Source organism: Galeopterus variegatus, unplaced genomic scaffold (genome assembly GCF_000696425.1).
Source record: "Galeopterus variegatus unplaced genomic scaffold, G_variegatus-3.0.2 Scaffold1025, whole genome shotgun sequence".
Classification (NCBI taxonomy): domain Eukaryota; kingdom Metazoa; phylum Chordata; class Mammalia; order Dermoptera; family Cynocephalidae; genus Galeopterus; species Galeopterus variegatus.
The window spans coordinates 400,569-427,890 of record NW_007727136.1 but is presented as its reverse complement, the minus strand read 5'-3'; the positions used below and the strand labels follow the sequence as shown (position 1 = coordinate 427,890).

The window sequence follows — 27,322 nt, the reverse complement described above, 5'->3', positions numbered from 1 at the left end:
CGCACAATAGCTACAAAACTAAAAAGATACATTGGCACACAAGCGTGCTAACTCCACCCCCACACAACTTGTTTACAAGAAATGTGCTGCTTGACCTCCCCAGCGAGACCTGAGCCAAGGCAGCCTGACTAAATTATTCTATTTTCCCCACAGGCATTTAGGTTGGTTCCAACTTTTGGCTACTGTAAATAGAGCTGCAATAAACATGGGAGTACAGGTGTCCCTTTGACATGATGATTTCCATTCCTTTGGGTATACACCCAGCAGTGGGATTGCTGGATCACGTGTCAGTTTCCTTCTTGATTACAGCTTCTGTCAATATTTTTTGCTCATAGTATCTGGTTCTATTCATTTTTGCTTGTCACAGTTTACAATCATATATCTGTTTATTTGTTCAATGCCTTTTCTTCCATTTGACCAGAAAGATAAATGGTTTAGGGTGGGTCCTTGTTAAATGAATGAAGGAATGACCCCTGCCTTCAAGAACACTTGGAATTCTGTGGGGAGACAAAACTATAAACATAAAGCAGAAAATTAATAAAAGAAAGAATATCAAATGTGCAAAATCCTCTGGCAATATTGTATTATGGTGTTAAATAAAATGAGTGATCTGCAGTGCCATTTCTTTATCTCCTGTCCATGGGCACACGACTGCCTCAGCCTGGTCACTGGGGCTGCCACAGTGGCTGCTTGTGCCAATGGCAGGGCGATTATGGAAAAACTCTTCTCTCCTACCGTTCTGTATGACACTCTTTTTTCTCTAGGACTTGGTTAGACAACCCAGGCTGTACTCTCAACCCTTGGAACAAGACTGGGGCACCTCGACTTCCTCTTCCTTTGGCGTGAGTTATTTGTTTCTTTTACAAGAGACCCTGCAGTTGCTCATGTGGTGTTACCTACCCCTATCAACCTTCCACAGATGTAGATAGGCCGAAATTGGAGAAGGAACCCAGCGTGGGTTCAGCTGGTTCTTTTAAAGAGCATTTACATGTTCACCTGCCATGGACACCCCTCTCCTCAGCACTACTCAGGAACGTGCTTTCTGAGGGTGAGCTATGTGGACTAGACACAAGCTCCGTAATGTTTCTCAGAAAGGACTAGAAAGCAGCAGCGTCCCTGACTAAAATGTATCCTTCTCCCCCCAACACAAAAAAGAAAAAATTAATGGCACAGTAACATTTATTTATTTTTCTTTGCTCCTCATATTTGTCTTTTAGTAGTTAAGAGCAGATGAAATCTTTTATCACTATATTTAGACATCAAGCAGGCAGGTCGGTGCCATGGAAACTGCTGCGTGAAGGAATGTTTGCAGGGGAGGGGCGCTGCGAGGCGGTGCTCACTCAGTGCCCACCGAGCACGTGTGCAGGCCGCAGCAGCATTGCTGGCATCTGTGAAAGAGGGGGCTTGCTGCAGGTGAGACCCTCACAGGTCGGTGCCATGGAAACTGCTGCGTGAAGGAATGTTTGCAGGGGAGGGGCGCTGCGAGGCAGTGCTCACTCAGTGCCCACCGAGCACGTGTGCAGGCCGCAGCAGCATTGCTGGCATCTGTGAAAGAGGGGGCGTGCTGCAGGTGAGACCATCATCCCAACTCCAGGCTTCTCTCTGACCCCCAGCAGTGCTGCCTTGGTTTTAAGCGACCTCCTCACCTTAAACCCCAAAATGACCTAGATGCTGACTTTATAATAAGATATGGATAAACCAAGCTTATTCCTTTGCATTTGTGTCCCACATCATTTCAGCACACCTGCCTCATGGTGAGAAGTCACAGGGCCAGAGAGTTCTTATTGCTCAAGACACTTTTAGGCACTGGAGACAGAAAAGTGACAAGATAGATCCTTGATTCTCAGAGCTTAATTCCATGGGGAGAGAGACGTGATGGAACACGATAATAAATAACAATAGTGCATGTATAGTAGACATAAATTTGTAAGTGACATGAACACTATTGAGCAAGGGGGTTTTTATACAAAGGGGCTGGTGGGTGGCTGGAGAACTCAGGAGGGCAGCTCTGGAAGGCTGACACTGAGTCAAGAATTGACCGGTGTGACACTAGCCACCCAGGATATGGAGAAAGTGCTTTGAGGAGAGGACAGCAGGTAGAGAGAATGACTGTGCCATATTCCACAAATCCAAGTCCAGCATGGTGGACAGTAGCGTGTGCCAGGCAATGACAACATCGTCCATCTGTCTGTCACCTGTGTGCTCTTTAGGAGCACTCAGGTCTTCAAATGCACCTCCAACAGGCCTAGGAGGCTCCAGAAATTGGTCCCCCAAGGGACCTAAAAGGAAGAGCTCTTACCTTCCAGCAAAGTGCACCGTCGTCCTTCTTTCTTGAGGGCTCCAGCTCACTGCAGCTGTGGCTGAAGCCCAGCGAGACTCCTTGGTCCTTGGTGAAGCTGTCACACTCCTGCTGAGTAACTGAGGAGGTGCTGCTTGACCATGGTCGTATCTGGCTTTGCCATAAGCCTCCCAGAGACTCCCGTGGCTTCTTCTGCAGCCTTTATCTCCTGTCCATGGGCACACGACTGCCTCAGCCTGGTCACTGGGGCTGCCACAGTGGCTGCTTGTGCCAATGGCAGGGCGATTATGGAAAAACTCTTCTCTCCTACCGTTCTGTATGACACTCTTTTTTCTCTAGGACTTGGTTAGACAACCCAGGCTGTACTCTCAACCCTTGGAACAAGACTGGGGCACCTCGACTTCCTCTTCCTTTGGCGTGAGTTATTTGTTTCTTTTACAAGAGACCCTGCAGTTGCTCATGTGGTGTTACCTACCCCTATCAACCTTCCACAGATGTAGATAGGCCGAAATTGGAGAAGGAACCCAGCGTGGGTTCAGCTGGTTCTTTTAAAGAGCATTTACATGTTCACCTGCCATGGACACCCCTCTCCTCAGCACTACTCAGGAACGTGCTTTCTGAGGGTGAGCTATGTGGACTAGACACAAGCTCCGTAATGTTTCTCAGAAAGGACTAGAAAGCAGCAGCGTCCCTTTCCTGCACGCGAGGGCTTCCTCTTCTTGTCTGGTTGCAACAGGATTCACGATCATTGGGGAGCATTGTGTCCATCACTCTGTCTAGCGGAGTGGGTGTAAGAATACAGGAATAGCAGAAAGTACAATGTTACTGGCAAAATAAAGGGTCTCTTTTGCCTCTTCACCCAAATTTCTATCCAACCCGGTCACAAATGTCTGAGGAGGAAAGGACACAGAATGCACAGGAGAGTAGGGGACAGCACTGATGATGAGTGACTCCTTCCTGGACTCCCATGTTCTCTGTGTCCCAGTGAAGAACACGAATTAGAAACCAAAGAGTTAGCTTGCTTTAAAAAGAGAGTAAGGCTTGTAGGCAAGGCACATGTGGAACTATAGTTGTGGACATATGTTTTTCAGGCTAAAATGTATTCTTTTTTATATGAAATTACTATTAAGGAGGAAGAAGAGGATCTTCTTTTTTGAGAAACTGACCTTGAATTAGGGGGAAGTTTGTCATGCCTTACATTTTCACAGGAACTATGGAGAGAGTCTGACATTTGGCAGCCTGCTCAAGAGATATTATGGGACACATACCAAGTAGAACATTCTGTGTTAAGGCTTCAGAGTGGTTGAAGAAAAGGCAAAGTGCTGTGATGTGATCATTCTCTCAGCCCGCATTTCCTGTGCACCTCTGGGTCAGTTAGGTCTCATAGCTGGGGCGCCAGTCAACATCTGTGCTGGAACACTGTCCCCAGGGTTTCTTGTGAGAAATAAATGGGATAAGATTGCTCGACAATACTTGTTAACTGCTAGGGGATTGGTAAGTAATTATTTTCCTGCCTGAAAATAATTCACCTTTTCAAGATAAAATACTTAAATCTTGGTGTGGAGTTTATGACCTTTTAAGTAAACACTACCATGTACCCATCTCATCTTATTTCTTGTGAATTTTGTGCCCAAACCCCCCAATACAGTGGTGTATTAGTTTGCTTGGGCTGCCATAACAAAGTACCCAGCTTACACAACAGGAATTTATTGTGCCACAGTTCTGGAGGTTAGAAGTCCGAAATCAAGATGTTGGCAGGGTTGGGTTCTCCTGAGGGCTGTGAGGGAAGGATCTGTTCCAGGCCTCTCTCCTTGGCTTGCAGGAGGCCATTTTTCATATTCTCATGGCATTCTCCCTGGACGTGTCTTTCTGTGTCTAGATTACGCCAGTCACATTGAATTGGGGCCCACCATAATGGCATTATTTTAATTTAATCACATTTGCGACAATGCTGTTTCCAAGTAAGGTCACATTCTGAACTACTAGGGGTTAGGGCTTCAACATATAAATTTGGGCGGACACAACTTAGTCCATAGCAAGACGTCTTGTTTTACTTGCAGTGTCAGAACCCGCCCTGTTCTCCTTCACTCTCTTGCTCTCTCTGCTCCCCTAAAATCTCTTCCTATTGAAATCTCTCTCATTCTTCAAGTCTAACATATAAATTTGGGCGGACACAACTTAGTCCATAGCAAGACGTCTTGTTTTACTTGCAGTGTCGGAACCCGCCCTGTTCTCCTTCACTCTCTTGCTCTCTCTGCTCCCCTAAAATCTCTTCCTATTGAAATCTCTCTCATTCTTCAAGTCTAATTCACCTCAGATAGGACCCCAGAGGATGACTCTTCCTTGGTGGACACTTCCCAGTCCAGAGGCAAACTCTTCACCTTGTTGGCTTTGAAGACTGGTCCCAACAGCAAATGGAGAGTGGTTTCTTCTAAAGATAATGCGTGCATGAGGTCGATGGACAAAATCAGGACATCCGTTTATTAATTCACAGTGAGAAATGAACTGTCATAAACACCGAAGGGCAGTGTCTCCTGGTCTCTCGTATGTGGAAAGCCAGATGTCATCAGAAGCTTTCTGTGTGACCCTGGAATCAGATCAAGGGAAAATCAATAGGTGACGTGAATATGTCACGGCATCGAGCCTAAGACCTTCTGATGCATTCACCTGCACTTGTCAGTTGCCAAAGGAATAACACTGTTGAGCCTATTGACTAGGCAAATGGGAGCTAGCAATGTTTGAATCTTGGGCTGGTCTTTCTCTTTGTGTAACATGATTATGCTGATTTTTATAATCTTCTGTGATCATACCTTCCTTTTAATAACCAAATAAAATACTCAATGGCTCCCATATGGCATGCTTATAAATGAGTCAGCCGCCCCTCACATATTTCTGAGAATTTCCTGGCCTGCTTGTCATTTATTCTCTCTCTCTGAATGGCTGCTCCCAGGCCACACAGTCACTGCTCTCTCTGTGTTGTTTAAGTTCTCATTAGTCCACCAGTCCTGTCACTTGTATACAGCCTTCTCTTTGTTTCCCAGAACAGGAAGGTCACTTGATGTAGTGGTTAACTAATTTGCTGGAAATAATGTGTCATGAGGGAATTTTAAAACAGGAAAGGAAAAAATAATCAACTAGATATCACTGCTCCTGAAAATTATTGGCCGTGGCCCATCACAAACTGTCCCTGAGTGTCAATTTCTCCACCACCGTGTCATTGAAACCCCTAATCCACTCAGATTTGAGATCTCTTTTCTATCTTTTTTCTTGCTCTCTTCAGTCCCAAAATGTTCGAACACTTTCTCCAGCCCACATGAAAAAAAAAAAAGCAAAATTCCTTATGTAATATTTAATTCCTTATCTTATCATTTCCAGAAAATGTTATTGAATGCCTTCTATGTGCCAAACACTGTGACGGGACTTGGGATACAATTTTGTGTGTGTGTTTGGGGGGCGGGGGGGTGCAGGGTTGCCAAATATGGCCCATATCCTCAGGAAGTATTAATCAAAATAAGCACACAAATGAATGTATAATTAAAAAGTGAGGCTAGTGTTCTGAGGGAAAAGAAAAAGAAACATGATATTTTGATGGTATTTTGGAAGCGTTTAACAATGGTATTTGGCCATCAGAGAGGGCTCCTGTCAGGGAATCATAAGAATGCCAAGCCACGGACAAGCAGGAGAGGAAGGCAGCCAGCGGGCATGAGGGGTGCGAGGCCTGGACAGCAGAGGAAAGGAGTCCCATGTGACTGCAGAGCAGAGTGGGGGAGAGCGTGCGACCACGCCGCGGGGCTGGAGAGGGGGGCGAGCTGGCCAGATGTGCGGGAATATGGAGGGTTGTAAATGCTCAGATGAAAGTTCTGAAACACAGAGTCGCTCTGGCTGTAGCACGGAGAATGAATTGGAGGTGAACCGGAGTCTGCGCAGGAGAGTCCAGTCAAGAGATGACAGATGTTAGGGCCAGGGACGACTGCCAACCAAAGTGGACAGACAAGGGAGGGTTTGAGAACTATTAAGGGGAGAATATCAGAATCAGTGATGGATCGGATATTAGCAGAAAAGAGAGTGAGAGAAAAGCCATTAACATGACCCTTAGACTTGAAATTGCACATCTGAAAAGATGGAGTATCATAAATTGCAGTAGAAGTCACTAGAAGAAGAGCAGGAATTGGAGGCTAAAGTCATGAGTCCAGTCTTGGTCATGCTGAGTTTGAAGTGCCTTTGAGACATCAGGTTGGGTTTTCGGCTGCATGTGCCAGCGGGAGCTTGGAAGAGAGAGATCTGGGCTATAATTATTTAAGCAGTATTTGGCAGAAGATGTAGTTAAGGGTGAAAGAGATTGTCTAGAAAGAGTGAAAGAGCAGAGAGTCTAAATATGAGCTGTACGTCCCAGCACTTCATGAACAACAGGAAATTTTCTATAAAATATGAGAAAAGGTCAGTGTTATGTCCAGACACAGGCAGGGTGACAGCTGTAGAAGTTGAAGAATATTTCAAATGATGGCTTCCACTTCTTCTGTTCAGTAGAAGGTCAAGTCTTTGCTTGGGGAAGGGACAGTAGAGTGGAGTTACAGATTGGAAAAAAGTGGAGAAATTTTGACATGGTCATTGGAGTTGGTCGAGAGATGCCGTGTGACGGGCCCTTCGAGCTGGTGGTCCTGAACCTGTGTGACACCACAGTTGGCCTTGTGGTGTTGCAGGTGTGGCAAAGGTGCAGTGTAGGTGTGAACAGAGCAGATAGAAGGGTTAATCCAGGCATTTCTCCTGGTGATAAAAGAGAGGAAAAAGCCCTAAAGGGTATGGACAGAACTGTTTCTAAAGTGGAAGACTGTGGAATCAGAGTTGAATAAAGAAGGAAACAAAGAAAGCGGAAGGGAAGGTAAATGATGGGGACCCTGTCAAGGCATTCTCGGAGGCCACCACAGGTGAAGCACTGCACAGTGGAACAGGAATGAGGGCATGGAAGGCCGGGAAACATGCGGAGAATGCGGGACACTCGGGGGTGGATCAGTTTCAAGTGGTGACAAGTCCAGAGAGTGACTGTGAAAGAGTGTGGCTGAGGTGGAGGGGTTTCCTATAGGAAGAGGCCAGGGAACTGAGAGGATGAGGTCTTGAGTGGGTCACCAGAATGGGGGCTGAAGAGCAATTAAACTTGCAGGATCTCAACCTCTTTCTGCAGTCTAAATCCCAGACCTTAAACTCACAAATCAAAAAAGCCCACAGACATGATTTCCCAATCAAAAGACAAGCTTTTTCCAAAGATGAACTTTGTTTTCACCTGAGTGGTTTTTTCCCTGACATCAAATATATGGTTCTTTTCCAAAAACAATTCTCCAATTCTCAGACACCACTGAGTATTTGTGTCTCCCCACCCAAATTTATGTGTTGAGACCTTAACCCCCAGTGTAGCTGTACTCGTACTTCAAAAAGTCTATGGAAAGATTCTGTTTTCTGAGAACTTTTTGATGTACCCTCATATTGGAATAAGGAAGTAATTAAGGTTAAATGAGGTGGGGACTGGAATAAGGAAGTAATTAAGGTTAAATGAGGTGGGGACTTCGTCCAATAGGATTAGTGTCCTTATTAAAAGGAGCAGCAGAATGCTCTCTCTCTCTCTCTCTCACCCGCCCCCCGGCCCCCTGCATGCACACACCAAGGAAAGGCCATGTGAGGACGCAGAGAGAAGGCCAGGAAGAGAGCCCTCACCAGAAACCAACTGTGCTGGCACCTTAATCTTGGACTTCAAGCCCCCAGGACTGTGAGGAAATACATTTCTTTTGTTGAAGCCACCCAGTGTATGGTATTCGTTATGGTTACCCAAGCAGACTGACACATTAACTGTCCAGAGTTAGTGCAGACCCCACAAGTTAATGGGCTCAGTTCAAGACTGTCCTCACTTTACATACCAATCACAAGTCCCAGCTCCTCGGGGTACTTACACTTCTGTCTGATATGGCTAAAGATTCAGAGGCTCCTACAATCCCCTATTCAGTTTCATAGTTCACTATAACAACTCACAGAACTCAGGGAAACACTTAAATTTACTGGTTTATTATAAAGGATACAATTCAGGAATAGCCAAATGGAAGAGATGCATGGAGGGGAGGGTTGGGGAGGGTGGTCGGAGAAGGGCTTTTATGCCCTCTCCAGGCGCGCCATCCTTCCAGCACTTCGATGTGTTCACCACGCCAAAAGCTCTCTGAACCCTGTCTTTGAGGGGTTTTTATGGAGGTTTCATTAAATAAACATGACTAAGTAAAGCTATTGGCGATTAACTTAATCTCCAGCCTTTCTCCCTTCCCTAGGGGTTGGGGTTGGGTTTGAAAGTTCCAATTCCCCGATCATGGCTTGGTCCTTCTGGTGATCAGCCCCCATCCTGAAGCTACCTAGGGGTCTACCAAGAGCCACTTTATTAGCATAAACTCAGGTATGGTTGAAAGGGGCTTGCTCCTGTTACCCTTTTCACACAGGAAATTCCCAGGGTTTTAGGAGCTCTGTGCTAGGACCTGGGGGCAAAGACAGAAGATGTATTTCCTGATATACTGCACACCCCTCGGATTGTGAGGATGGATGCAGACAGCTTTGGAAGTAGCAGCCATGGTTTCTTGCTGCCATCTTCATTGGTGGCCAAGCCCTCTCCTTGCTGACCAGCCAGTGTTCACACATTCAGTTGGTTGCAATCAAATCTTCATAGGACAGCAGCCCTCATCTCTCACCAAGATGACCTTATGGATCTCTAACCCAATTCATTATATTTTGATTTTGTACTTTAACCTCAGAAAGAGATTAAGAGTTCTTTTATTGGCAGGTTCTTCAGGGATACCTCATGGTAGACTTCATGTACTTCATAAATACGATGTTGAGTGAGTAAGTCCAACGAGAGCCTGGCAATAAATAAAAGATCAAATGGCTAAATCTTTTCTGTTATTTTTAAAAATGTTCTCCATTTGGATATTCTAAATTAAATATGTAGAGAGAAAGTTTATTAATTTTTGTGTTGCTTAAATAATGAAATGTGGTATGTACATGTGCATACACAATTATTCAACCATTATTTCCCATATCTATTGCTTAGTTTTCTGTGCTCGAGGATAAACTGCCATTAGGTCTGTAGAGCTAGAGCTAGGTCTCACAGACCCTTCGAGCCTGTTGTCCAGACTGGGTCACAAACCCTTCACATGCAGGTCTATAAGCTAGGTAACAGGAAAAGGTTCTTAGAGCCATGGGTGAAGAAATAATAAGCTTTATTTTAGATGTGAGCTCTGCCAACCAGCAGTTCAGAGCCACTGCCTCACACACACTCTGAACAATACACCGGAAAAGAAACAAGCTAAAAATACATGGACGCACATGCACATTAACTCCAGCCCACATGACTTGTTTACAAAGAATGTGCTGCACCACCCCCGACTGGACCTGAGGTGAGGGGGCCTGACTAAACTACTCTATTCTCCTCACAAGGTCTGATTGTCAGCTGACATCACGTCTGGACAACCACAGACGAGTTCCTTATAAAACAGGTGACTCAAAGACCTACACTTAATCTTGAAATTCTTTAACTGGACTGACAAATCAACACAGTAAAAATGTTTCAAATTGGGCCGAGCCCGTGGCGCACTCGGGAGTGCAGCAGTGCTCCCGCCACGGGTTCGGATCCTATATAGGGATGACCGGTGCACTCACAGCGCTCACTGGCTGAGTGCAGTGCAGCCGGTCTCAAAAAGGACAAAAAAAAAAAAAAAAGTTTCAAATTGACAAAGTGTCTTTGAACTTCCTGCCTGATGCCTTTAGAACATAGCTTCCCTTTGCATTAGGCCTCAGGCTTATAGAATTTATCTGGTTTTATGGATAATGACATACATTCAAAAACATCTTAAAGTGATTTTCTCAAGATATTTTAAAGTTTAAAAGGAAATAGTTTTTTCTTTTTCTTTTTCCCTTTTTTGAAGGAGAGTGATAAAGGTAAGGAATACAAGGATTTTATGCATCACGTATTTCAGGGTGAAACCTATTAGAAATGCTGTAGCAGCAGCACTGCTTCATTAGATACTATAAATAGCCTTTAAGAGAATTTGGGGGATCACAGTTTTATTATTAAACTGAATCACATAATTGTATATGAGAAAATGAGGCCCACTCAGACCAGCTTGGGAGGAGTTCAGACGAGGCTCCTGCAAAGCCACACCTTCACCCTCTTTTCAGGACAGTAAATGGCCTCTGAAGCAACAAATCAACGCAAGCAGGCCACACACCATCAGTCCATGTCTCCACTTTACATTTTACTAGCAAACCGTTCAGCATACTGTTTTAATAGATGATGTGTGATTTTCAAATCAAATTGAGCCATTCCCCAGAGCTTAGAGTTTCTACAACTGAGATTTTGATTCCAAGTATTTACTGCCAGGAGTCACTGTGACTTAACAGCAAGTAGCGTGCAGAGTCACACGGACAGAGAGCACAGGGGACCTGCTTTCTAAATGGGCTTTGAGTGAGGCAGAGCAGACCCGACAGTCCTGACCGGTAGCCATGTGACACCGGGCAGATCACTTAACCCTGTGAGACTTAACTAACTGATCTGTTACATAAGAAATGACATAGGGTATGTAAATGTACTGTGTTAGAAATTAAATTTCTTAAATTTTAAGCTGTTACTTAAAAATTAGAAACTCTTAGTTGTTTCTCTATTATTTGGTGTCACTTATTAGATTTGCAAATTTAGACAAATTATTTAATCTTTCTGAATCTCTGTATGCTCAGTGGAAAAGTAGAGAAAATAATATCAGACTGACAGGATTGTTGTGAGGCTTAAATGGTAAAAATATGTATTCAATGCATATTTGTTCATTTTTCTCTCCCTCTTTTTTCCTGACAATAATTTGTTTGAATCAGTGACCAGTTTAGACTGAACTTATGTGAAATAACTTGATGACAAAGGTGTTTATGTTCTCAGTGCAGGTGCTATGTCATCAACAGGGACATCCAACAGTCGGAACCATTCATCAATTGAGTTGTGGTTTTCTTGATTTTGGAAGCACCTTTTCCAAGAGGTTTCTGATGAGAGGTTCCTGCACTAATCATAAGAACTCTAACTCTGGGCAGAGGTGGTTCAGTATGTCCTTGGAAGGGCTTACAGACTCAGTAGTATGTAAAATGGTCTTAACACAAGTTCTCAAGCTTGTCTCACAATGAGCGGAGGTTGGAACATATGACTCTGTTCCAGTCAGGAGTCAGCTGTTTTTCCTAGAATGAAAGTTTTGTCATGCTTCTCTGAGAATTTCATCCTTGCTAACCATGACGTCACCTCTGGCAGGTGGACATGTTCAGAGTGGAAGCAGTTGCCTTTGTTTTTTTGCAACCAGTAGATGTGAAAAGAGGGCAAGACCTTGGCTGGTGCTTGGGAGAGATTATTGTGCGGGCACCGAAGAATAAAGAACAACTGCTAGTTCTGGCTCAGATGTGCTCAGAAATGGAGCAGAATATTCACCGATTACACTAAAATCACAGGTGATGCTTCTTCTTTTTGAAAAATTGTTCATATAATAATTATTGATTTGTTTATAATTTTCTAAAATAGTGTTGAAGTGAAGTATGATATTGCCAAGTGTTTTTGTTGTTAGAGAGTATTGTAATTGTTTCCATTTTATAGCAAATAAAAGAGCTTGGACTAGTGTCAGCATAACGGGCAACGCTGAAGTCAGCAGTACTTGATTTTCCTTCCAATTTTAGATCTTATTTATTGGAAGAATTTGGAAAAAGATAATAATGCATTCACGCAACAAACTTAGATTCTCTGAACTACATGGACTGAGAGAGATTGTGAGGTTTAATTGGTTGATCCGTGCATGTAAAACTTATCACAAAACCCAACTTCATGTACAGAACTGACCATTCCTGCATCTCATCATGCTTAATTAGGAAACATGATTGGAAATTAGAGTAAATCTGGGTATTTATTAGATCAGTTTAATACTGTTCTCAAAATATCCATTTGTGATCCAACTGCAAACTGATTACCTCTTATAGATTTTATGATTCATTTATATTATACCAAAGAAAAAAAGGAAAATATTTTCATACATTCTCTGCATTATTTCCATGGCATAGTAATCTGGTCAGTTAGTGTTTATTAGTGTGTATGTTGTTATCCAATTTTTAATTATATAGCCTTAATTTTATTACTTTCTTGAAAGGAAGTGAATCACTGTCATCTGCTTACAGCAAATTAAGTTATAGACTGTGTGCTATTAAAAATCTTGAATAAGTCGTGATGGTTTAATAAGTCATTCTTAAAAACAATAGATATTGCAAACTCTGGCATTATGTACTTTTAGGACTACAGGAATACAAAGTGCTTTAACTAACTTTAACACAAAATCATAAAAGAAAAGTTGTATTTTATTGTATACAATTGTATCTTGTTCTAGTATAAGTAGCTAGATTTATATTAAACATATCTGATTAACTCAGACACATCCAAACCAGTGAGAGCAGTAACTATGTAAATTAAACATAAATAATTAAAGATGAAAAATCGTGAGTGTCCAGATCTAAAGCTTTTCAAAACATTGTGTGTGTTCTAGAACCAGCTCACTCTGCAGAACAGCATCAAGAGGGGTACAGTTAAGTAGAAAACCACACTGTAGACTTTTCAGTTTAATCTTGATCTAAATAATACTCAACTGCCTGACCACAAACAAATACATATGCTCATTGTCATTTAGTTATTATTCCGCCAAAACTTTAATTTGGATTTTAATCTCCTTTTCAATTAAAAAATGCAGGAAAGCAAAATTGTGAATGCCTTGCCACTGAGACACCAATATTGGAAATCAGGTGAGACATACACCACTGACACCACTATTGAATCTAGTCATGTTTGCTGTTAAGACATGTGAAAATCCCCTTTTGTAGGAAGGTCCTGTTAAATTTTCCTTGTGCTACTCAAAAATGAAAATACATTTAGAGTATATTAGCCAGTCAAAATACACATTTTTATTTATTAGAACAATTTCTTGGGTCCTGAAGTTATTGTCTGGTATAATTTTTGCACCAAAAGAAACACATTAAGTTTCTAAAACAGCTCAATTACCCTAAAAGCCTGACTGTCTGCTTTAAAGTAGAAGCATTAAAGTGTTGGAAAGAATAATTTGTTGGGTGCTGTGCTGCCCAAATAGATGCTTGATTCAAACAAAGTTGCAATGTATTTTCTTTTTCTGATCTTTCTTGGCTATCACAGTTTTTATAATAAAAACAATATTTATCTTACACTTTTTATGTCCTTATATAATTTGGTGAGAAGGCACATGGTGAAAGGGTGCACAGACCCGAGCTGATAAGACGACAGGACCCGAGCTGACAGTTCGCCAGAGAAGTTCCACTTTATACAAGGACTGCGCATATATTTATAGGGAGCTGCGTTCTGGGTTTGGATAGGGGGTGTACATAAGACGACAGGACCCGAGCTGACAGTTCGCCAGAGAAGTTCCACTTTATACAAGGACTGCACATATATTTATAGGGAGCTGCGTTCTGGGTTTGGATAGGGGGTGTATGGGCGGTAGCTGATTGGACGTGGCTGGGCGGGAGGTGAGCCTTGACCTGTGACTGGTTGAGGTCTGGCACCGGTGGGCTTCTACTGCAGAGAAGAACCCGGAAGGGCGCCATATTGCTAGGGAATGCTTCCCCCCCTCCCCCTCCACTTGAGTGCCCACGGTATCCTTACACGTGGAAAATATACATAAAGTTTCAAGAAAAGTCAGTGCACAAATGTGAAAAATGTGGATAAATATGAAAATATGAAAAGCCTAATGGGGGGGAGTGTTTGCTTCCAGAAAGATGTAGTATAAATATTTTTTCATATTTTTGCCACTACGTAGAATGAAAAACCCTGGATATTGTATGTGGAACAACCATAGAAGACTCTGAAAGGTGGAGAGAAGGAAGACTGGCTAAGGATTTCAGGACCAGAGGAGTAATGTGGAGGTAAATTCCCTAGTTTTCCTTTTGCCTCATATTTCCCAGACCGAATACTGGAGAAGTTAGCAAACTGGAAATGCCAACAGCGTAGATGAAAGAAAGCCCCAGTAAAAACCCTGCTCTCTCTAGTCAAATAACCTGGGATGAGGCAGCCCAGAAAGACAGAAAAACTTTTAGGCAATAACTACTCTACTCCAGCCAGATACCCCAGAAAAAATATATGACTGCTTTTCCATCCCTCCCACCAAAGGCTGAGTGGAGAGACCATACTTCCATCCTCTCCAGGCTACAATAAATTGCACCAATTCCCTGGACAGCATGATATCAGAGAAAAATGAGCAGAAAGCCAAAACTTCCATCCTCGCTGGGTGGCTATGAGGTGATGATAGAGACTACACTAGGATGCTGGACTTCCACCTCTCCTGGCAGTAGTGAGGTGTCCTTCCATCCCTTTCCTGAGGTAACAGCAGAGGAGGATTAGTGTACAGTCAGGACTTTCACCACCGTCAGGGGCTGCAAGGTTACCCTTTCCCTATGGTATACGTGGAGGCCATATGGGGTGCAGTAGCAAGGCATTCTTGCCCCCTCCCACCAGGGTGACATCTGTGGAGATGTAGCAGTGGGCAGAAACTCCCACCATATCCAGAAGTAATGAGGCTTACCACACCTTCAGTGTCAATACAGGTCAAGGGGGAAACTATGCTTCTACCCACTACCCAGCAGTAGTGAGACAGTGACCTGCCCCCACTGCTGCTAGAGTGGTGTCAGAAGAGGCCATATGCAACAGAAGATTTAAATAAGATCCAGAGTCTTATAACATAATACTCAAAGTGTCTAGGTTTCAATTAAAAATCACTCATCATACTAAGAACTTGAACAAGAGAAAAAAATCAATAGACGAAAACACCATGATGGCAGTGATGTTAGAATTATCTAACAAGGATTTTAAAGCAGTCGTGGTTAAAATGACCTAACAAGCAATTACAAACACACTTGAAATAAATGAAAAATTAGGAAATCTCAGCAAAGAAATAAAAGATAGAAAACCAAAAGGGAATTTTAGCACTAAAAATAAAGAAACTCAGTGGATGGCACAAGAGCAGAATGGAGATGACAAAGGAAAGAATCAGTGAACTTAAAGAACAAGAGAAACTACCCAACCTGAACAACAGAGAAAAAAAAGACTGAAAATAAATTGATCTGAGGCTCAGGGACTTGGAGAACTATAACAATAAAGATCTAATGTTTATGTCATTAGAGTTCCCAGAGAAAAGGAGCTAAAAGTATTTGAAGAAATAATGGCTTAAAATCCCCCAAACTTGGCAAAAGACATATACCTACAGATTTAAGGAGATTTGAGAACTCCAAACAGGATAAAGTCAAAGAAATTCATACAAAGACACACCATTGTCAAACTTCTCAAAAGCAAAAACAAACAAAAAACTTGAAGGCAGTGAGAGAGAGAAAAACCTTACTTCTAAAGGAAAAGCAATTTGAATAACAGTGGAATTCTCATCAGAAATCGTGGAAACTAGAGAATGTGGCACAGTATTTTCAAATGCTGAAATAAAAGAAGTGTCAACCAGAATTTTATATCCAGTGAAAATGTCCTTCAGGGATGAAGGGAAAAATTAAGACATTCTCAGATGAAGAAAAACTAAGATAATTTCTGGCAGACCTACCTTAAAAGAGTGGCTAAAAGAAGTTCTTTAAACAGAAAGACAATGATGAATGAAGGACTTTTTGAAACATGAGGACAAAGAAAGAAAAAAAGTAAAGAAAAATATGGATGAATATTTATTTTCTTCTCCTCTTGAGTTTTCTAAATTATGTTTGACAGTTGAAGCAAATATTATAACACTGATATGATTCTCAGTGTATGTAGAAGTATTCCAAAAAGTTCATGGAAAAATAGAATTAAAAGAGATACAAATCTTTCCGTGAACTTTTTTTGAAGACCCTTCATACATAAACAATTATATTATAAATGAGGAGAGTAAGGGATGTAAAAGGAAGAAAGATTTCTATATTTTTCTCAAGCTTGTAGAATCAGAAGACTGAGATAAGACACACATGAGGGTACTTTAAGAAGTTCATGGAAAGATTTGTATTATTTTTTAGTTCTATTTTTCCATGAATTATACACACACACACACACACAGTCAGCCTTCTATATTTATGGGTTGCACATCCATGGATTCAATCAACAACCGATCAAAAATATTAGGAAAAAAATGCATCTGTACTGACCATTTACAGACTTTTTTTCATGTCATTCTCTAGTATAACAATTATTTATATAGCATTTACATTGCATTAGGTATTATAATAATCTATAAATGATTTAAAGTATACAGGAGGATGTGCATAAGTTACATGCAAATACTATGCCATTTTATATCAAGTACTTGAACATCCTCAGATTTTGGTATCCTGGAACCAATCCCCCATGGATACTAAGGTATGAATAGATAGATAGATAGATAGATAGATAGATAGATAGATAGATATAGATATAGATAGATATATAAAATAGATAAGCCACTAAAAATTCTTTGTATTAAAAGCTATATAAGGAGATACACTCAAAAACACTATAGATAAATCAAAACTAGAATTCTAAAAAAGGAAAAAAATTTAGTTAACGCAAAAGGAAGTTAGAAAAAGGAAACAGAAAAACAAAGCAAAACAAAACAAAACAAAAAAAACAGAACAAACAGAAAACAAAAAAATAAAATGACAGATATAACCTCCAAGAGGACAAAAACCTATATTAGATGTTAATGGCCTAGATATACTAATTCAAGGACAGAGATTGGCAAATTTAATTTAACTATATACAGTCTGTAAAAACTCACTTCAAATGTAATCATATTGGTATGTTAACATAAAAGGATGGAAAAAGATACACCATGAAAATACTAATACAAATTAAGTGGAATGGATATATTAACGTTAGATAAAGTAGACTTCAGGGCAAAGAAAATTACAGGGACAGAGGGGGCCATTACATAATGATAAAAGATCAGTCCACCAAAAAGCATAGCAATCCTGGTGTATGCACCAAACAGCAGAATGGTAGAATATGTGAAGCAAAAACTGATAGGAAAAGAGGATAAATCGAAAAATCCACAGTTATATCTGGAAATATCAACACCCCTCTCTCAGCAAATGACAGAGAAAATCAGCAAGAGTGAAGAAGGATAACATATCAACTGACATGTATAGAACACCTCACACAATAACAGAATATACATTCTTTTCAATTGCCCCAGGAACATATACCAAGATAAAATATATTCTGATCCACAAAACAAACCTCAACAGATTTAAAAGAATTCAAATCATGTAGAGAGCATACTCTGACCACAGCGAAACCAAACTAGAAATCAAAAACAAAGTAACAGGAAAATCTCTAAACTCTTGGACACTAAATAACAGACTTCTAAATAAGCCATAAGTCAATAAAGAAGTCAGAGAAAAAACAAAAATTACATTTTAATTGAATGGAAATTAAAATACAGAATATCAAAATTTGTGGAACACAGGAGAAGAAATGCTGAAAAAAATTTATAACACTAAATGCTCAAATTAGAAAAAAGGAAAAGTATGAGTATAAAGTTAATAATCTAAGGTTTCACCCCAAAAACCAAGAAATAGAAGATCAAAATGAACCCAAGCAAGAAGAAAAGAAATACTAAACAGTATAAATCAATGAAGTTGAAACAGAAAAAAAAAAAAATAGAGAAAGAAAATCAATGAAATGAAAATCTGGTTCTTAGAAAAGCTAATAAAATTGTCAAACCTTTAGCAAGATTGACAAAAAAACCAGAAGAGCACAAATTAACAAAGTCAGGAATGAAGCCTAGGTTATCACTGCAGACCCTACAGATATCAAAAATTTTATAAGGGAATGCTATGCACAATTCTACAAATATAAACTTGACAACTTAGATGAAATGGAGCAATTTTCAAAAAACGTAAATTACCAAAACTCATACAATATGAATTAAGTAATTTGAATAGCCCCCCCATTAAAGAAATTGTACTTGTAATTAAAAACCTCACAAAAATTGTATCTCCAGGCCCAGATGGTTTCACTAGAGAATTCTATGAAACATTTAAAGGAGAATTGACATCGATGCCACACACTATCTTCCAGAAACAGAAGACAGAACACTTGCCAATTCATTTTATGAAGCTGATACCAAAACCAGACAAAGAGCAAAACAAAACAAAAGACTACAGACCAGACCAATACACCACATAGATATAGACCCCAAAATTCTTAACAAAATGTTAGTAAATATAATTCAGCAATATAATTATTTAGATGTACAGTACCTTGACCGAATGGAGTTTATTCCAGGGATACAATGCTGATTCAGTATTTAAAAGTCAATAATTTAGTCAGCCATATTAACGTAAAATCACATCATCCTATCAATTGATGCAGAAAAATCATTTGACAAAATTCAATATTCATTTGTGATTAAAATCTCAGAAAACTAGAAATAGATGGGAAGTTCCTGAACTTGACAAAGAACATCTACAAAAAACCTACAACTATCATGAAAATAACAGTAAAAAAATTTTTAAATTAGTTATTATTATTATTATTATTTTACATTCTGAGATGTTGTTGCAGAACAGTTGGGAGGAGGAGAGGAGAAGGGAGAGGGGGATAGGGTGAAAGGAAGAGGAAGGGGAAGGGGCATGGTGGAGGCCCATGGCACCCCCCTGATTCTGGCAGGGGAGCCCAGGAGGCCTCTGGTGGTGGCTCAGTGGTGGCTTGGCTGAATGTGAACTTTGGGGGGTGGCATGGCTGAGGCCCTCAGCACTCCCCACCCTGGAAGCCCAAGGCACTTCTGTCGGTGGCCTGGTGGTTGTTGCTGGGCTGGATGCAGACATTGGGTGGTGTGGCCGAGGCCCTCAATGGAGGAAGAAAAACCTTTTCAGCAAATGGCATTGGAGCAATTGGACATCTGTAAGTAAAAAAGAAATACATAAACTTCAACCTAAACCTAATACCATGTGAAAATCAAAAACTCAAAATGGATCATAGGTTTAAAAAATAACACATTTAGAAGAAAACAGGGGAAAAACATTGGGACGTAGGGTTTCACTAAGAGTTTTTAGACATGAACAACATGATCCATAAAAGAAAAAATGATAAATTGGACTTCATCAGAATTAAAAACTTTTACTCTTTGAAAGACTGGGAGAAAATATTTGTAAACCATGTGCATGTTAAAGGACTCACCTTCGGACTGTATAAAGAACTCTCAAAACTCAACAGTAAAAAACAAACAAACAAAAAACCAATCTAATTAGAAAATAGACAACATGAAGATGCACTTCACTGGAGAAGACACATGGAAGGCAAATAAGCACATTAAAAGATATTGTGCATTAGAGAAATGCAAATTAAGTCCATTATGAGACATCACTACATACCCATTAGAACAACCAAAATGAAAAAATAGTGACAATACCAAATGCCTGTGGGGACAGAGAGAAAATGGATCTCATACTTTGCTGGTGGGAATGTAAAATGGTAGAGCTATGTTGGAAATTAGTTTGACAGTTTGTTTTAAAAAACTAAATATACACTTTACATATGACCCAGCAATTGCCCTTCTGGGCATTTATCAAAGAGGAATAAAAACTTATGTCCACACAGAAACCCATATATGATTGTTCATGTAGCCCCAATGTGGGAACAACAAACAGGTCGTATAATAGGTAAACGGTTACACCAACCCATAATATGGAATACTGCTCAGCAATAGAAGAGCATGGGCAAAAATAAAAAGGAATGGAACCACTTGGATAGATCTCAAGGACATTATGCCAAATGAAGACAAATTCAGTGTAAACAAGCCATGTATTTGCTGTATGATTCCATTTATATACCATAGGCACAATGAGGTGGGGAACAAATTAATGCCAGGGATAGGGATGGTGGGGAGTGGGGTGGTGGGTGTGACCACAGAGGCACCGCAGGGAGAGCTTTGTGGGGATGGGGTTCTTGTGCATCTCGGTTGCGGGGGTGGCTACAGAAGCTACACAGATGATGACGTGGCACAGACAGTGCAAGTCTGTTATAGCAATGTTGGTGTCCTAGTCTGCTACTGTCCTCTATGTCAGAGGGAACCAGTGACGGAAAGTGGGTAAAGGATAAACAGGTCCTCTTTGCTATCCTTGCATTTTCCTACAAATCCATAATCATTTCAAAACAAAAAAGTTTAAAAAAAAATAATCTTAATTTGGCTATGATGTTTTATGGAACTCACTGTCTATATTGACACCCTGTGTTTCAGAATTGAGGGGCCCTTTAAAGTGTTTTTATTTATTTATTTATTTAATTGAGAGACTTGTCTGACCAGATGACGATGTGGGTGATTGCCTTCTAAGTTCTTATCCCTCTGACTCGGGAATGCTCAATAAAGTGGTGCTCAGGCTGAAGAGTTTGGGGAGCAGCACCTCTGTGTTCATTATTCTAAATGCAGAGTAAAGCAACAATAGACACTTATAGTCACTCCACAATAAATAAGGCACTTCCTCTTCCTTTTGATGGAGACAGATGGGTTGACCCTCTGACTCGGGAATGCTCAATAAAGTGGTGCTCAGGCTGAAGAGTTTGGGGAGCAGCACATCTGTGTTCATTATTCTAAATGAAAATGAAATGCAGAGTAAAGCAACAATAGACACTTATAGTCACTCCACAATAAATAAAGCACTTCCTCTTCCTTTTGATGGAGACAGATGGGTTGGGTCCCTGCCGAATGGCCATTAAGGGAAGCCCTGTCTGGTAGGTATAAATCTAGCACACTGCAGGTGATAAATGACTGTGGAAGCTAGCGTCATCTAATAGACATTTTACTCAACAAACTACATTTTTTTGTATGATTAAAAATTCCTGAAAAGCCATCTATTACTCCTAGATTTAATTCTAATTAAGCTAGAATTCACTTAGGTTTTGTTTTAGGGTTAGTGGGTTAGTATAACTAAAGCAAGCTCATCCAGCTTTTCTTATAATGCATAGCTAAAAGTTATGTGGCAAGTCTCTGTACTTTCACACCCTTCGCTGTCCTCTAGTGCTGCTTTCTGGTGCCGGGGTGGCCCAAGTCACAGAACTAGGAAAGACCTTACACATCATCTGGTCCAGAGGTCTAGAATTGGCAGCCAGTAGGTACATTCTCTCTTGGAACATGACTTTTTTAAAATGGAATTTGAATGTCTTTAGATGGGGCATGAGGTCCTCCACTGGCCACAGCCTAAGCCATCCTCTCTGGTCACCTCTGCTGTTTTCTCACAGTACATTCCTTGGTTGGATTTGAGTGTGAAATGCTGCTGCTTCTTCATTACTCCTACAGATGGAGAAACGGAGTTTATTTTATCAAGGCCACATAGCTAATTCATTGCAAAACTGTGCCTACGCCCATGTCTCAGTACTCATCGCCCACTTACTCCATGGTCCTGTACACCACCGGCAGACATTTGTTAAAAAGCCGGGTCCTAGGGAGGGAGCCAGAAATCCTATATGTACAGAAGGATTTCTTTGTGTGTCCAAAAATGCTCAAAGGAGCAGCCCAGTGGGAGACCCAGGTCGAGTACAGGGCGATCTCTTGTCACTTCATGTAGATCAGACCCTACCTACCACGAGAAACAGCCCACTTTTCTGCCTGTTCTCTCCTACCCCACCCCCAGTGCAAATTGATTTTGTGCTTCCTGTTTTTTTTCTATGCTTGACAAAGAAAACAAAAGTAACATGCTGTCAGTGGATGGTTGCCAAAAAGCAGAGTCGCCTTTTAAGAAAAATCATCCACTTCAAATTTCCAACCCCAGTTCAAAGTCGCCTTGCAAGCAGTTACTGCATTATGCTAACAATATGCTAACTCATTAAAGTCTTCTTATTTGGCTCCCGATTGTTTAAGTAGAATGTTATGACAGGGAAGTACTGGTGCTAAGAGTATCGACCACCTTCAGTGTGCTCTCAAGCAGGCAGCTCTGCCATGTGCATTACACTAACGCTAATGTGTTGCCTGTCGTGAGCCATTTCTTCAGGACCCTTGAGGCTGCACTAAGACAGTCTTTTGGGAACTCTAACTTTCTAGAAAAATTGAGAAAATATAGGCCTTCATATAAAAATAATATTAATAATATGTATTAAGTCGTTCTCCTGAGCCAGGCACAGTGCTAGGAATTTGACCTACATCGTCTTTAGTACAACAGTGCTACACACAGGGATTATCACCTCCTTTGTGCATTTGTTGAAACTGGGACCCAGAAAGGTCAAGTCACTCTTCTAAACTCTTGTGGCTGGTAATGGCTCTTGTGAGGATTTGAACCTAGATCCATTGGAGTCAAGTCCATGTCTTTAAATATGTTGGTACGATGCTTAAGAAATAACTCAAGTTTAGGGCCGGCCCGGTGGCACACTGGATAGTGCGCCGCTTGGGAAGTGTGGCGGCGCTCCCGCCGAGGGTTCGGATCCCACATACAGACCGGTTCCCGCTCACTGGCTGAGCGAGGTTTGGGCGCAACACAGAGGGTTGCGATCCCGTTGCCGGTCCCGGTCCGGTACGGGCGCGACACTGAGGGTTGCGATCCGTTGCCGGACACGAAAAAAGACAAAAAAAAAAAAGGAAAAAAAAAAAAAAAGAAATAACTCAAGTTTACTTGATCACATCTCTGGGATATCAGACAGAGAGTGAATGAGTTCCAGCTTTTAGTAAATCCAGTTCTCCACCCATTGGTGACAAGATGAGAGACACTGGAAATGGAATGTGTTTAGCACAGCAGTGCCCCTCCGTGAAGTAGTTAACAAACATGCGTAATTCACACACACGCTTGGCACCACCAGAAGCCAGCGCACACTTGCTGGTGGTCTGGACACACTTGGTGACCCACTGGTCCAAGCCTCCAGGGAAGCTGGATCTAGGGGAGATCTGAGGGGGATGGGCGGAATGAGGATTGGGGGGTTACTTTGACACACAATAAATACAGTGTTTAAAAATAAGGATCATTTTTTAAAGGCTAAGTAAATGTCTTACTAGACAGGAGAGTGGAGAAAAGGATGGAAGAGGAGGGGACTGAGATGGCAGCACCCTGAGTCCCCACAGGCTCTAAGCAGAGCAGCTCCTTATGCATTAGGGTCATTTATGAGCTTTGCCCTTTAAAGAGCGTTTTCCACGAAGGGAAAATATAAACATGAAAAAAGAGTTGAATAGGCCTGAAATATTTGGAAACCAATCATGGATTATATAAAGACCCATCCAAAATTTTCTTTTATTTATTTTAACTTTAAAAATTAACTTTAGAAGAATTTCTGTTCCTTGGCTGCTCAGGTCCCTCCACTCCACTCTCTCTCACGGTACCTCTGGAAGTGAGATTCTCCAGCCCTAATGCTCACCCTGCCTGTGGCCCTCCTTCTAGATCTTGCCTCGTCTGCAGAGCACAGTGTCCTGCAACTGTCTGTTAATTCTCCATGCACACATTTCATGGATTAGCTTTCTGTCAAATAAGAGGACAGCCATTATATTCCACCGAGCAATTAATAACAACATTCTTTCTGTCAACGGGGACTAATAGTTTTCTTGCTGCCTTTGCTGTGAGCTTCAAAAAGCCTCTCTCATTTTTTCATTGTTTTCGTCTGTGATAACTTTTCTTATCCATGTCCTCATTCATCACTCCTTATTGTCTCATTTTCTCTGTGGACGGCAGAGCTTCAAAAAGCCTCTCTCATTTTTTCATTGTTTTCGTCTGTGATAACTTTTCTTATCCACGTCCTCATTCATCACTCCTTATTGTCTCATTTTCTCTGTGGACGGCTCAGCTCTCTTTCCTGCTTCTACCCCAAATTATTCTTTTACTATGCTTTGGGCTCTGTTCAGTCTTTTAAAATATGTTTCCCTTTCCTTGCTTTTCCTTTCCTCTTAACATTGTTTACTGAAAGCATTTAAAAGTAAAATTTAAAAAATTTTTCTCCAGAATTGGCTCTCATCAGCTATGTTCCATAGAGAGGAATAAGGAACCATCACAAATTAGATGGAAACACTCTAGCACTGTTTTTCTCTCAGTTGGAGGAACATTTGTTGCGTGCCTCCTACTTGAGGCATGTGCACAGTTCACAGGATCATGTGACTCAAGGACACTGTCCATGCCAGAGACTCTCGCGCCAGCCTCTGCAGGGTCGTTCTCCTAACCTTCCTCTGGACCACTTGTTCATGGCAGTAAACATCCCTCTCCCATCTTGAAAGAAAAACAAACATACAAATAAGTCCTGAACTATACCAACTCCCACATTCAACTGATGTTCTCAGCTTGACAGCCAAGCTTTAAAACTTGATATACTGCGTTTCCTGTCTGCACTCCTTCAACTGCTATTAAATGTTCTCATCCACCGCAACCTGCTCCATCTGTTACCACACCACCCAGACTACTCCTATTTTTTGAAAACTACAACTTTTCATTAAAAATTAAAAATCCCCTCTAATTATTTGCCCTGCACGTATTTATTTATTAGTCTGTCTTCTTTAACAGACTGATACCGACAAGGACAAGGATTACATTTAACTAAAGTTTAAATCATGTCAAATTACTGTTTAAATTGTTATTAACTCTTTTTAACCACAGAAACAGCAATTTTGATTCAATCTACTCTGCATTCTAAGCACCAAATACAGTGTGTGGCACAAAGTTTAGATTCAATAAATATTCAACTGAATTAATACGTAAAATATCCATAATTTATAGACTTGCTGAATAGCTGTTACAAACTTTTAAGTTTACATTTATTTCTCAAAATTTATCTTTTCTTAAATGTTTTGTTCTCTAAAACTTCAAGAACCAAAATGAATTTTACTAAAAAGCAAAGTTCTTTCTATATGGCAGAATCTAATATGTTATAAATATTAATCTGCAAGTACATATGAAACTGTATTATAGATCTTTGAAATAAAGCATATTTCATTTAAATATTGTTATATTACAATCATTAAAGTTGTAATAAAAACTTGGAGCTCATGTTACTTCTTTATGAGAATTGTTTTAACTTTCATTTGGTTGTGATGGTACCATGTTTAGAAGCAAATTCCTAAATTATATTTAGAACAGTAAGCTATATATCTTTTTCTCACCACAAGTCAGTGGTCATGGATCAGGTGACACTGATTTCTAGCCATTTTCCTGGCTTGGAGAGTTTAGTTCACCCTACAATTTTCATCTCTGGAAGCTGCAGAGACACAGGGACCTTCTCTCTAATCAGAAGCCACATCTAGAAAAAGGCAAAAAGGTATTCTACCTTTCACTCTCTCTAGAAAATGCATTTCATTTTCTTTTGTCTGAATTAATTATGTTTTTACAATTCTCTTTTCAAAAGCTTGATCACAATTCCGGGTGTTTTTGTTGTTGCTCTTGTGCTTTTTTTGTCCTGGAGGATGTTGAACTGGGAAAACCACATTATATTATTGTCTATATTAGCAAATCAAATACGTCCTTAAAGTAAATGGGAAGAGTTGGGGGGAAATGTATGCAGTAAAGATCACTGGAAGCATGGGAAGCCTTTATGTCAGCAGGAAAATCATGGCCCAGATATTCAGCACCTGGGCATGGAGCTGCAAGGTACTCCTGGGACTCTACTCCAGCTCACCCAGAAGCCCAGGAAGTGCAAATGTCACTACTGGGCATCCCCATGTGGGAAAGGACACACTTAGGTCCTAGAGAAAGAAGAATTCCAATAAGAGAGGGGAGGAAACAAATCATTATTGCACAACTTTAGAAATCCACTTGACTGTATAGTATTGGACATAATGAGGTAACTTGTATAAGGTTCAAAGTTCTGCTTTGGCAAGAAAAGTTCAAATGACAGTACCAAAGTTCGAAAAATGCCTATAAATGTGAAAATATCCCATTCACATTCACAAAAGTTATAATAAGTTTGATTCATTTCAAAGGAAAGGAAGAAAACTTTCTAAAGGGGAAAATGCTTATGTAGAGTAGTAGTCTGCTAGAAAAACCAAAAAGTTTGCAGCCAGATGAGGTAGAATAAAGTTGAATTCCATGATTTTGGACAAATCACCTGAGTTGTGGGTCATGGCTTTCTTACATGAAAACGGGTTGAATGTGTCCCCCAAAGTCTCATGTATTAGAAACTTTATTTCCACTGTGACAGTATTAAGAAGGTGATTAGATTTTGAGGGCTGTGCCCTTGTGAATGGATTGACCCACTCATGAAGTAACGAGTGTGGTTCTGATGGCTTTATGAGAAGAGCAAGTGAGAAGCTTACTCTCTTTTTCTTGCTCAAGCCATTCGCAATGTGACACCCTGCATTGCTAGGAAGAGTCACCACCCACCAACAAGGCTTTCACTTGATGTGTTCCCTGGACTTTAGACTTCCCAGCCTCTGAAACTGGAAGAAATAAATTTCATTGCTTCATACATTACCTGGTTTTGGGTATTCTGTTATAAGCAACAGAAATGGGTTAACATGACATTATTACAAAAATTCTCAATAAAATATTAGCAAACTGAATCCAACAACATTATCGAGAAGATTACCTATCATGACAAAGCAGTATTTATTCCTGGCATATAAGGCTGGCTTAACATACACAAATCAATCAGTTTAATATACCACATTAATAAAATTAAAGATAAAACCCACATGATCATCTCAATTGATGCAGAAAATACATTTGATAAAGCTTAACATCTTTCTTGATAAAAAAAAAAAAACTCTCAACTGTTTAGGTATAGAAAGAAAGTTCCACAGTATGATAAAAGCCATTTATGAGAAACCCACGGCCAACACTATAATCAATGGGGGAAAACTGAAACATTTTCACCAAGATCTAATACAAAGCAAGCATGCTTACTCTTGCAACTTCAATTCAACATAATACTGTAACTGCTAAAAAGAATAATCAAACAAGAAAAAGAGTAAAAGGCATTCAAATCAGAAAGGAAGTAAAATTATTTCTATTTACAGATGACATGATCCTATGTGTAAAAAACCTCAAAGGTTCCTTAAAAAAAAAAAA

General features: G+C 40.5%; 1 protein-coding gene across 1 annotated transcript in view; it reads left to right on the top strand.

Moving 5' to 3' along the window:
• Positions 1-6,900: 6,900 nt before the first annotated feature.
• The window catches only part of LOC103591754 (XK-related protein 4-like), a gene marked incomplete at its 3' end in the record, with an annotated part of 386,061 nt that continues 365,639 nt past the window's right edge, over positions 6,901-27,322 (top strand). The window contains exon 1 of the mRNA XM_008574266.1: positions 6,901-7,096. Within this exon, the coding sequence (XP_008572488.1) occupies positions 6,901-7,096 (196 nt within the window). The remainder of the gene's footprint in view (positions 7,097-27,322) is intronic.